The sequence below is a fragment of the Anarhichas minor genome, unplaced genomic scaffold (assembly GCF_050575085.1).
Source record: "Anarhichas minor isolate MPS153535 unplaced genomic scaffold, ASM5057508v1 ptg000056l, whole genome shotgun sequence".
Taxonomy (NCBI): domain Eukaryota; kingdom Metazoa; phylum Chordata; class Actinopteri; order Perciformes; family Anarhichadidae; genus Anarhichas; species Anarhichas minor.
This window is the reverse complement of record NW_027466502.1, coordinates 350,001-362,500: the sequence shown is the minus strand read 5'-3', so window position 1 is coordinate 362,500 and position 12,500 is coordinate 350,001. Positions and strand designations below refer to the sequence as shown.

General features: G+C 48.0%; 1 protein-coding gene across 1 annotated transcript in view; it reads right to left on the bottom strand.

Annotated features, from left to right (window-relative positions):
- The window catches only part of plxna3 (plexin A3), a 121,869-nt gene that overhangs the window by 4,403 nt on the left and 104,966 nt on the right, over positions 1-12,500 (bottom strand). Inside the window, exons 25-31 of the mRNA XM_076076369.1 lie at positions 4,079-4,221; positions 3,313-3,468; positions 1,409-1,509; positions 1,233-1,299; positions 713-859; positions 346-505; positions 161-264 (exon numbers count right to left, since the gene is read on the bottom strand). Of these exons, the coding sequence (XP_075932484.1) occupies positions 161-264; positions 346-505; positions 713-859; positions 1,233-1,299; positions 1,409-1,509; positions 3,313-3,468; positions 4,079-4,221 (878 nt within the window). The remainder of the gene's footprint in view (positions 1-160; positions 265-345; positions 506-712; positions 860-1,232; positions 1,300-1,408; positions 1,510-3,312; positions 3,469-4,078; positions 4,222-12,500) is intronic.

The following is a 12,500-nucleotide window of genomic DNA, read 5'->3' as shown; positions in this document are numbered from 1 at the left end:
AAATATATGTCGCCCGGCCATTTAAGACTCCTTCAGATATCCCAGCATGCAAAGCTGAAAGAGCAGATTTGTTTTGAATATAATTCAAATAATCAAAACCTTGTTTTTAGTTATAAAACCAAAGTTTTATAACTGTGTGTGTGTATCAGTGAGTGTGCACCTGGTAGTGAGCCAGTGTGTTCAGTCTCTTCCAGTCGCTCTCTATCTTGGTGGTCACGTCTTCGTCCTGCAGGATGATCCTGGTCAGTCGACCTTGACGCCACTCTGACATCACAAACACACAGAGCGTGGTCACATGATGTCATGACCCTCAGACAGGAAGTGAGACAGTGAGACAGTTCTTACCGAGGTCCATGTCGTCGGCCTGAGGTCTCTGAGAGAACGGGATCCCTTTATAAACAGCGTCCAGCAGCTTGTCTTTGACCTGAGTCACCGTGTCACAGTTCAACACCTTCACCGGGACCTCTGTACCTGTCTCACCCTCCGGAGGGATGCACATCAGAGTCTGGGACAGAGAGAGAGAGAGTCCGTCTGAACTTCATCACACTCTGTGTTGTCACAGTGAAACATCTTTATCGATTGGTTGTTGAACTGGATAAATGGACATAAATGATATAAATGTATATAATGCAACAAAATAAGACCAAAGTGTTTTCACTAAAGTTGTGTGTGTGTGTATGGGTGTAGGTGTGTGTGTGTGTGTGTCTGTTACCAGCTGCTTGTAGTCGATCTGTTGTCTGATCAGTTTGTCTTCACTCAGAGAGTAACGAGCTTCTCCTGTGATCGCGTCTATCGGCCCTTTTTCCATCTGCTGCTTTATGGCACAATACAACATGAAGAGAGGCTCACCTGCACACTCCTGAGAGACAGACAGGCAGTTAGAGAGATGGATAGACAGGGAGATAGACAGACAGACGGGAAGACAAATAGACAGAGAGACAGACAGGAAGACAGACAGAGAGATGGAGAGACAGGATGACAGACAGGTAAAGAGACAGACAGAAAAGAGACAAAGAGAGAGAGAGACTGTCAGGTCTGAATTCCTTCATTACAACAGTTTAATCCTTAAACTCATCAGCAGCAGGATTTTAACCAATCACTTTATTTTCCTACGAATAAATCAAGTTACAGCTCTGATCTGATTGGTCACGGTCAGACTGAGGAGGAGCTTAACGAGCTCTATTAGAGAGAAGAGGAGGAGGAAGTGAACCAACGAGGAGACGACAGGTTACCTTGAGGAAGCGATGCAGCAGGAAGGTGAACCAGTTGGTCAGCATCTTCTCGGCCACAGACTCCGTCCTGAACACACAGAGGTCTCAGGTCAGGACCAATGCCGTGGATCATACACAGTCCAAGATATTTCATTGTCTAAGGTAAGAAGGATAAAGGTTAAAGGAGGTGCACTGACCTCCTCAGAAGTAGTTTAGGATGGTTTCTGTTCTCCAGATTCTTCTCGATGAGGTCGGCCAGCAGCTGTTTCAACACCACTGTAGCATATTCCATCCGACCCTGAGAGACAGATATCAAGTCAGCCCACTGCTCCTCATGCTTAGGATGGTTCAATGTAGACGTCACATTCTATGTCTTGTTTTTAACGTTTTGAATTTCTAACCAGCTATTGATTGATTTATTCACCTACAACACTTCTTTACCATCCAACATCTATTAACTGTTATCAACAGTTATTACCATAAACCCATCATCTATTAACAGTTATTAACACTTATCACCACCAACAATACATCTATTAACAGTTATTAACACTTATCACCACCAACAATACATATATTAACTGTTATTAACACTTATCACCACATACAAAACATCTATTAACTGTTATTAACACTTATCACCACCAACAATACATATAGTAACAGTTATTAACACTTATCACCACATACAAAGCATATATTAACAGTTATTAACACTTATCACCACCAACAATACATCTATTAACAGTTAACACTTATCACCACATACAAAACATCTATTAACTGTTATTAACACTTATCACCACATACAAAACATCTATTAACTGTTATTAACACTTATCACCACATACAAAACATCTATTAACAGTTATTAACAGTTATTAACACTTATCACCACATACAAAGCATCTATTAACAGTTATTAACACTTATCACCACATACAAAGCATATATTAACAGTTAACACTTATCACCACATACAAAACATCTATTAACAGTTATTAACACTTATCACCACATACAAAGCATCTATTAACAGTTATTAACACTTATCACCACATACAAAGCATATATTAACAGTTAACACTTATCACCACATACAAAACATCTATTAACAGTTATTAACACTTATCACCACATACAACAATCTATTAACAGTTATTAACACTTATCACCACATACAACAATCTATTAACAGTTATTAACACTTATCACCACATACAAAACATCTATTAACTGTTAACACTTATCACCACATACAAAACATCTATTAACAGTTATTAACACTTATCACCACATACAAAACATCTATTAACTGTTAACAACTATCACCACATACAAAGCATCTATTAACAGTTATTAACACTTATCACCACATACAAAACATCTATTAACTGTTAACACTTATCACCACATACAAAACATCTATTAACTGTTATTAACACTTATCACCACATACAAAACAGTTATTAACAGTTATTACCATCAACAACACTTCTATTAACAGTTATTACCATCAACACCACTTCTATTAACAGTTATTACCATCAACAACACTTCTATTAACAGTTATTAACAGTTATTACCATCAACAACACTTCTATTAACAGTTATTAACAGTTATTACCATCAACAACACTTATATTAACAGTTATTAACAGTTATTACCATCAACAACACTTCTATTAACAGTTATTAACAGTTATTACCATCAACAACACCTCTATTAACAGTTAACAGTTATTACCATCAACAACACTTCTATTAACAGTTAACAGTTATTACCATCAACAACACTTCTATTAACAGTTATTACCATCAACAACACTTCTATTAACAGTTATTACCATCAACAACACATCTATTAACAGTTATTACCATCAACAACACTTCTATTAACAGTTATTACCATCAACAACACATCTATTAACAGTTATTACCATCAACAACACTTCTATTAAACAGTTATTAACATTTTCTAACCCTAACCCTTTCTACAAAACACCTATTAACTGTTATTAAAACCTATCACCGCTACAAAACATGTATTAAACACCTAATAACCAGTTAATATCAATGTTAGATGTGCTATAGGAGGTACCTGCAGAGCGGCCATCAGCAGCGAGGCGACGTTCCCACGGTCTCTCATGGAGAACGACCTCTGAGCCTCCAGAGTGTGAATGAAGGTCAACAGGAACATCTTGTTGTTCAGTAACTGACTGAAGAGACGCAGAGCTTTCTCTACGTTCGCTGGAGACTGAAACAGAGACGCACATCTCACAGTCAGTCTGATTATTAACACCGCAATGTTCTCTAAGCTCTTACAAATAACGTCAATATTGTTCTTTATTATGGTGTTGGTGTGAATCTAGAGACATATCAATAGAAAGAGCAGCAACAGACATAGTGATTGTGACTGAGTTATGTTAAAAAATGTAAATAATATATATATATATAATTCAAATGAGGTCATATTTGATATAAAATGTATATATTATATATATATATATATTCGTATAATTCAAATGATATATGTATAAAATATGACCTCATTTATTTTTTTTGAAATAAATGAGATATAAAGATACAGATTGACACTGAGCTCATGTCGCTTCGCTGAGAAGAGACGGAGATAAAGAAACGTTTCTGCTATTTCTCATCAGATGAACGGAGCTCCTTCCACAGCGAGTTGTGAGGATGTGAGTGAATGTGATCGGTGTCTGCAGAGAACAGAGGCTCACAGCTGCATCACAGCATCTCTGACGCTGCTTCAACACACGTATTAAACAGATCAGACTGCTTCTGTAACACGTGCCGGGGTTTCTTCTGTGGATGAAAGTAATGAGATGTTTGTGTGCCGTTCGTACGTCGAGCTCTTTGAGCACCGGGTGCTCTTCTATTCCAGGGAACATGACTCTCATGGTGTAGGTCCGGTACTCCAGGAAGGGGATCTTCACTCCGTCCATGTCGTTGGTCAGTTCCTGGATGTCGGTCTGCAGCTCTGCAAAGGCTGCAGGATCAAGAAAGAGTTAACTCTCTGAACCCCAGAACAAACAACCACCAACACTACACCGTTCATCACAGCCAGAAGCTGTAACAACCGTCATCATCTTCAGATTGTGTGATAAACGCGGAGAGGAGGGGGAGAGGAAAGGAGAGAGAAGGGAGGAGAGGAAAGGAGAGGAGAGGAGGAGAGAGAAGGGAGGAGAGGAGGGGGAGAGGAGAGGAGAGGAGAGAGAAGGGAGGAGAGGAGAGGAGAGGAGGAGAGAGAAGGGAGGAGAGGAGAGGAGAGAGAAGGGAGGAGAGGAGAGGAGAGGAGGAGAGAGGAGAGAGAAGGGAGGAGAGGAGAGGAGAGAGAAGGGAGGAGAGTAGAGGAGAGGAGAGGAGAGAGAAGGGAGGTTTTTTTGGTTTTTAAAAGTCCCTTTATTTCACTATTGCAGTGAAAAACAGAAACACTCTAAATCATCACTTAATAATCAGAAAATCAATAAAATAAAAACAAATAACCAAAAATAAAGCACCAAAGAACAAATAAACAATCAATTTCAATGATCAATATGTTCAGAAGTTCACCACCAGCTCTCCACCAGCACCCACTGAGCATAGAATGCTCCCAGTAGTCCATCTGTCCCTGAAGGCCTGTAAATCGTCCACTGTCTGGTAGTAGGTGTGTTCCACCCTGAGTCGGGCTTTCAACAGTCCCTCCATAACTTTCACCGGATCTTCACTACCGGCACCCCGAGCCCGATTCTTCCGTGTCAACCAGATGGCCAACTTGGCAGAACCAGATAAAAAGTTTACCATTGTATGGACAGCCTTCTGTTTTGAGCAGTATTTTGGACCGAAGATGAACAACATGAAAGAAAACACCTGTCCAAGACCCTGAAACCATCTTTTTAACCGTTCAAAGAGTGCTGAGAGCCGAGGACACTGAACAAACAAGTGTTCCAGGGTCTCAGTCTGACCGCAGAAATAACACTCCTCCCCAATTTGTGGATCCAGGTGTGCCCGGTATCTGTTGGTGGCTATAGCTCCATGTACAACCCTCCACTGGAGGTCTGCTGTCCGTTTTTCAACGGGCAGCTTGTACATGCACCTCCAGCTGCCTCTCGGGGAAGAACCTGGGCCAAAGAACTCGGTCCACCTCGACTCTGTCAACCCTGCCAGAGAGCGGAGGTTCACAACCTTTACACAGATTTCATAGATAGCTTTTTTCTCTGCTGCCTGAAACTTGTCCAGGTGAGGGGTTGTGAACGTCAGCAGCTTGTTTCCTCCCCCCTGCCAGTCCCCCACCGCTGGGGCAATGAGCAGAGTGGGGGGGGTGTACTCACTCTCTTCATCCCATTGGTCAGACAGAGTACAGTTTCCTGCAACTGCTCTCAGGCGTTGTGGCAGGGCGGCACAGACCTCCTCCACTATTCTATTGGTCAACCTGACAGACGTGATGTTAGTGTTCTGCCTGAAGGTGACCATAGATGCTGCTGTTAATGACATCTTCACCAAATGTCCCAGTTTAGTGCAGCCGGCTTCTCTCAGACGCGTTCTCAGGCTGGCAGACTGCAGCGTTTGGGTTCTAATGAAGCTGTTGAAGAACAAAGGTTCCTCCAGCAGCCACACACCCGGAGTCTCATCAGCTTTACGTGAAATGTTAAAAATCTGCCACGCCTGCAGAACAGAGCCGTAGAACGGCGTCAAGTCCACTTCCTCAGGTTGTAGGAGAAAGAGCTGCTTATCATATCCCAACCGCCCAGCTCTCCTCAGCAGCAGTCGAGCCGTGTCCATCCAGCTGGGGCCACAGCCATAGAGCAGCTTCTGTGCAGTCCGGAGTCTGAAAGAGACGATCCTGGACTGGATATCGATGAGACCCTGCCCCCCCTCTGCCACAGGCAGATAGAGAGCTGCTGCACGAACCCAGTGCCGGCCGGACCAGAAGAAGTCCACGACAGACCTCTGTATCTCTGCTATGAGGCCTCCAGGTGGCGTCAGCGCGATGAGTCTGTGCCACAGAGTCGAGGCAACCAAGTTATTAGCAACCAGAACTCTTCCCCTATATGACAACTGGGGTAGTAACCATCTCCACCTAGAGAACCGAGCACACACCTTCTCCTTAACTCCCTCCCAGTTCTTTTTCTCAAAAACCTCAGAGCCCAAAAACACACCCAGCACTTTTAGACCTTCTTTTCCCCACTGAAGACCTCCAGGCAGATGAGGCACCGTCTGATGTCTCCACTGTCCCACCAATAAAGCTTCAGATTTTTCCCAGTTCACCCGTGCAGATGAAGCCCTCTCATAAAGAGACAAAACATCCTGCAGACATAGAACATCTCCCTGGTCCCTAATGAAGATGTTTACATCATCAGCATACGCAGACACAGCGAGGGGACTACAAAGACTGGAGGACCCAGGCAGTGACAGACCACTGAGCCGACTTCTCAGCCTGCACAACAGAGGCTCAAAAGCGAGGCTGTATAGTTGTCCTGAGATAGGACAACCCTGCCTTATCCCTCGCCGTACAGGGATCGGTCGACTCAGGCCAGCTCCCATTTTTACCATACATTCAGCACCCCTGTACAGCAAACCCACCCAAGCCAAGAACCCATCACCAAGCCCAAAAGCCCTGAGTGCAGAAAACAGATATGCGTGACCCACCCTGTCGAAAGCCTTCTCCTGGTCTAGTGAGACAATACCAATATCTACATCGTGGAATTTACATACATCAAGCACATCACGGATGAGAAAGATATTGTCCATAACTGTTCTATCTGGGATACAGTACGTTTGGTCGCTATTTACAACCACTTCCAGGTAGTCTCTTAGTCTGTTAGATAAGGCTCTGGAAAGCACCTTATAGTCTGTGCAAAGCAGGGCCACTGGTCTCCAGTTCTTAAGAAGGGCCAAGTCGCCCTTCTTGGGCAGCAGAGAGAGTACTGCCCGCTGGCATGAAACAGGAAGTGATCCTGTTTTAAAACATTCCATCAAAACAGAGTGTAAGTCAGAACCGATAATGTTCCAGAATTTCTTAAAGAAATCCGAGGAGAGACCGTCGATTCCCGGAGTCTTTCCTGAAGCCATCTGGTTCACTGCAACCGTCAGCTCCTCCAGCGTCAGCTCTCCGTCCAGCATATCCCTCTCTGCTGGACTGAGCTGGGGAAGACCCTCCAGGAGCTCCCTACTGCTCTCCGTACAGGATTGCTCTTCCCCAAAAAGAGCAGCGTAGAAGACCACGGCATGGGTTCTCATCTCCCTCTGGTCAGTGGTTATCCTGCCTCCTGGGAGCTTCAGACAGGTCATCCGCTTCCTCTGCGCCACCGATCTCTCCAGGTTGAAGAAAAACGAGCTTGGGGCATCCATGTCCTTCAACTTGAGGAAACGGGACCTGACCAGAGCTCCTTTCACTCTCTCTTGCAGGAAGGAGCTCAACTCCAACCTCCTCTCCTTCAGCAGTTGGCCCACACCAGGATCTGGGTCTCTCTGGAAGCCCTCCTCAATGATCTTTATGTTGGCTTCAAGGTCTTTAACAGCAGACTTGATTATAGCGGTGGCGTTTGAGGTGTACTGCTGGCAGAACACACGGATCTGCGCTTTTCCAACCTCCCACCACTGTTTCAGAGAACTGAAATGAACTTTTTCAGTTTTCCACTGCTGCCAAAGAACCCCAAAGCTCTGACAAAAAGTGCTGTCCTGTAGAAGTTTATTATTAAAATGCCAGTAGGAGCTAACCCTTTCACCTGGTGAGGTTATCAAGCCTAAACTGACGAGGTGGTGATCAGAGAACCCAACTGGACTGATTGTGCTGTTCTTCAGTCTGGAACTGAGACTGCGAGAGATGTAAATTCTGTCCAGCCTGGCTGCACTAATCCTGTCGTTGCTGACTCTAACCCATGTGTACTGTCTGTTTAGTGGGTGTTTTATTCTCCACGTGTCCAACAGATCTAAGTGTGTGATGACGTTGTGGAGACTCTGAGCTGACTGTGGGTGTGGTTCCTCACTATTCCGGTCTATGGTGAAGTCTAGAGTACAGTTAAAATCCCCTCCGATGATCAGTTGCTCCTGATGGCAGCTCTGCAGTTCGTTTTGCAGCGTAGTAAAGAAGCGTGCTCTTTCTGACCCCTGATTCGGTGCATATATGTTCACTAAGCAGTAAAGCGAGCTCTCTATCTCTGCCCTCACCATCAGCAAACGACCCTTCACCACCTCAGTGACAGACAGGACGGTTGCATTAGCTGCTGTTCTAAACAGCACGGCTACCCCGGCACTAAGATTGGTGCCGTGGCTCAGGGTGCATGAGCCCTCCCACCATAAACCCCAGTCTACTTCATCTGATGGAATGGTGTGAGTTTCTTGCAAAAAGAGGATGTCCAACCTTTTTTGATTTACAACCTCCTGTATTAATGCTCTTTTATGCCCGTCCCGCCCACCATTGATGTTTAAAGACCCTAAATTGAAGCTCTGCATAGAAAGGTCAGAGGATGGAAGGAGGTAAGACAAGATAAGAAGTAAGCAGTGGAAAGTGGAAAACCCCGTGTGACACATGATCATGTTAAACTGTCTTAGTTTTTTGAACTCTTCCACTTTTCCTTACTTTCCTCAAGGTTGTGATGTGTTTCTTTAGGCGGAAGCGCTTTTTTCCATCTAGAAGGTCCAAACCCACCTTTCTCTGCGCCACCCCAACAGATCGTATGAACTTCTCAATGTCAGGGAAATAATCACTCACTTTTGCAGATCTATTGTAAGTTACATCCAAAAACGAGTTTATTTCCTCTAGTGAATACAGATCAGTGCCTTTAATGCACGTTTCAGAATTAGATGCAACATCTGATTCACTCTCATACTCCATGTCCTCTCCTTCACAAGACAGCTGGCTGTTGGACACAGACCCTACACTCTGTCCTTCATCTAAGGCTATGGTGAGATCTCCACCTGCTGAACCTGTAGCTGCCTCTTCACACACTTCTACCGACTGTGGTGGTGCTTCGGTACCAGATGTAGTGAGGTTCTGCGCCACCACAGAAGCCTGCTGGTTGTAAGACTGGCCCTGATCCTCCTTATCGACATTATTGTTATCAGCAGAAGACGAAGAAGCGCCGCCGACCGCACCGGCAACAGCCGCCGCAGCACCAGGCTCCGCCTCCGCGCTTCTCTGCTGCTTGTGCGGACACGCGAAGCGTTTGTGTCCTACATCTCCACACTCAAAGCATTTGATCTGTCCCGAGCTAGCGTACACCATGTATGAACCCTCCCCGTGTTTAACCCTGAAGGACACCTCCAGTGTTTGTGTAGGTGACTCCAGGAACATGAAGACCTGCCGCCGAAGAGACAGCACGTGCTTCAGTTTGGGATCCTTACACCCCAAACTGACTGTTTTAAATCCGCTGGCAAACTTTCCAAACCTGCGCAGCTCATTTTCTAACAGCTCGTTCGGTATAAACGGCGGAACACCGGACACGGTGATCCGCGTAGAGGGCACTGAGAGCGGAGAGACCTGCACGAAGCTGTCCCTGATCAACACGCCGCTCTCTATCAGGTTGTGGACATAAGCTTCGCTCGCCACGAACACAACCACAGCTTTATTCATCCGAGATGCAAAGGAGAGTTTGTCATGTCCCACCTGCTCTCCGACAGCCAGCAGCACCTCCTCTACTGACACGCTGCTATCCGGTGGAACTACCCGGACTCCCTGCCGGATTGACGGGCGTGGCGTCTCGGAGGACGCCATCCTCCCGAACAACACCAAACACCACTAATCACACGTTCTACCGATAAATACACTGCTCAGTATCTCACCTGATCACGTGCAGAGACAGAGGAACAGAGGAACAAATCCCAAAGCAGTGAAAATACAATCAAACCTCCGCGACACTCTCACGTCCACCACTCACACTCACACGCAACCGGAAACAGAAACAGAGGAGACGAGAGAGGAGAGAGGAGACAGAAGGGAGGAGAGGAGAGGAGGGGAGGAGAGGAGAGAGGAGAGAGAAGGGAGGAGAGGAGAGGAGAGGAGGGGAGGAGAGAGGAGAGAGAAGGGAGTAGAGGAGAGGAGAGGAGAGGAGGGGAGGAGAGAGGAGAGAGAAGGGAGGAGAGGAGAGGAGAGGAGGTGAGTGGAGAGAGAAGGGAGGAGAGGAGAGGAGGAGGGGAGGAGAGAGGAGAGAGAAGGAGAGGAGAGGAGGGGAGGAGAGAGGAGAGAGAAGGGAGTAGAGGAGAGGAGAGGAGAGGAGGGGAGGAGAGAGGAGAGAGAAGGGAGGAGAGGAGAGGAGAGGAGGTGAGTGGAGAGAGAAGGGAGGAGAGGAGAGGAGAGGAGGAGGGGAGGAGAGAGGAGAGAGAAGGAGAGGAGAGGAGGGGAGGAGAGAGAAGAGAGAAGGGAGGAGAGGAGAGGAGAGGAGAGGAGGGGAGAGGAGAGAGAAGGGAGGAGAGGAGAGGAGAGGAGAGAGAAGGGAGGAGAGGAGAGGAGAGGAGAGGAGGGAGGAGAGAGGTGAGGAGAGGAGGTGAGTGGAGAGAGAAGGGAGGAGAGGAGAGGAGAGGAGAGGAGGGGAGGAGAGAGAAGGGAGGAGAGGAGAGGAGAGGAGAGAGGAGGAGAGAGGAGAGAGAAGGGAGGAGAGGAGGTGAGTGGAGAGAGAAGGGAGGAGAGGAGAGGAGAGGAGGGGAGGAGAGAGGAGAGAGAAGGGAGGAGAGGAGAGGAGGGGAGGAGAGGAGAGGAGGGGAGAGGAGAGAGAAGGGAGGAGAGGAGAGGAGAGGAGAGAGGAGGAGAGAGGAGAGAGAAGGGAGGAGAGGAGGTGAGTGGAGAGAGAAGGGAGGAGAGGAGAGGAGAGGAGGGGAGGAGAGAGAGGGGAGGAGAGGAGAGATGGGGAGAGGAGGGGAGGAGAGAGAAGGGAGGAGAGGAGAGGAGAGGAGGAGAGAGGAGAGAGAAGGGAGGAGAGGAGAGGAGAGGAGAGAGAAGGGAGGAGAGGAGAGAGGTGAGGAGAGGAGGTGAGTGGAGAGAGAAGGGAGGAGAGGAGAGAGGAGAGGAGAGGAGAGGAGAGAGAAGGGAGGAGAGGAGAGAGGAGAGAGGTGAGGAGAGGAGGTGAGTGGAGAGAGAAGGGAGGAGAGGAGAGGAGAGGAGAGGAGGAGAGAGAAGGGAGGAGAGGAGAGGAGAGGAGGAGAGAGGAGAGAGAAGGGAGGAGAGGAGAGGAGGTGAGTGGAGAGAGAAGGCAGGAGAGGAGAGAGGAGAGATGAAGGGAGGTGAGGAGAGGAGGTGAGTGGAGAGAGAAGGGAGGAGAGGAGAGGAGAGGAGGGGAGGAGAGAGAAGGGAGGAGAGGAGGGGAGAGGAGAGAGAAGGGAGGAGAGGAGAGGAGAGGAGAGGAGGAGAGAGGAGAGAGAAGGGAGGAGAGGAGAGGAGGTGAGTGGAGAGAGAAGGGAGGAGAGGAGAGGAGAGGAGGGGAGGAGAGAGGAGAGAGAGGGGAGGAGAGGAGAGGAGGGGAGAGGAGGGGAGGAGAGAGAAGGGAGGAGAGGAGAGGAGAGGAGGAGAGAGGAGAGAGAAGGGAGGAGAGGAGAGGAGAGGAGAGAGAGAAGGGAGGAGAGGAGAGAGGAGAGAGGTGAGGAGAGGAGGTGAGTGGAGAGAGAAGGGAGGAGAGGAGAGAGGAGAGGAGAGGAGAGAGGAGAGGAGAGGAGAGAGGAGAGAGAAGGGAGGAGAGGAGAGGAGGGGAGGAGAGAGGAGAGAGAAGGGAGTAGAGGAGAGGAGAGGAGAGGAGGGGAGGAGAGAGGAGAGAGAAGGGAGGAGAGGAGAGGAGAGGAGAGGAGGGGAGGAGAGAGGAGAGAGAAGGGAGGAGAGGAGAGGAGAGGAGGTGAGTGGAGAGAGAAGGGAGGAGAGGAGAGGAGAGGAGGAGGGGAGGAGAGAGGAGAGAGAAGGGAGGAGAGGAGGGGAGGAGAGAGGAGAGAGAAGGGAGGAGAGGAGAGGAGAGGAGGGGAGGAGAGAGGAGAGAGAGGGGAGGAGAGGAGAGGAGGGGAGAGGAGGGGAGGAGAGAGAAGGGAGGAGAGGAGAGGAGAGGAGGAGAGAGGAGAGAGAAGGCAGGAGAGGAGAGAGGAGAGAGGTGAGGAGAGGAGGTGAGTGGAGAGAGAAGGGAGGAGAGGAGAGGAGAGGAGGGGAGGAGAGAGAAGGGAGGAGAGGAGGGGAGAGGAGAGAGAAGGGAGGAGAGGAGAGGAGAGGAGAGGAGGAGAGAGGAGAGAGAAGGGAGGAGAGGAGAGGAGGTGAGTGGAGAGAGAAGGGAGGAGAGGAGAGGAGAGGAGGGGAGGAGAGAGGAGAGAGAGGGGAGG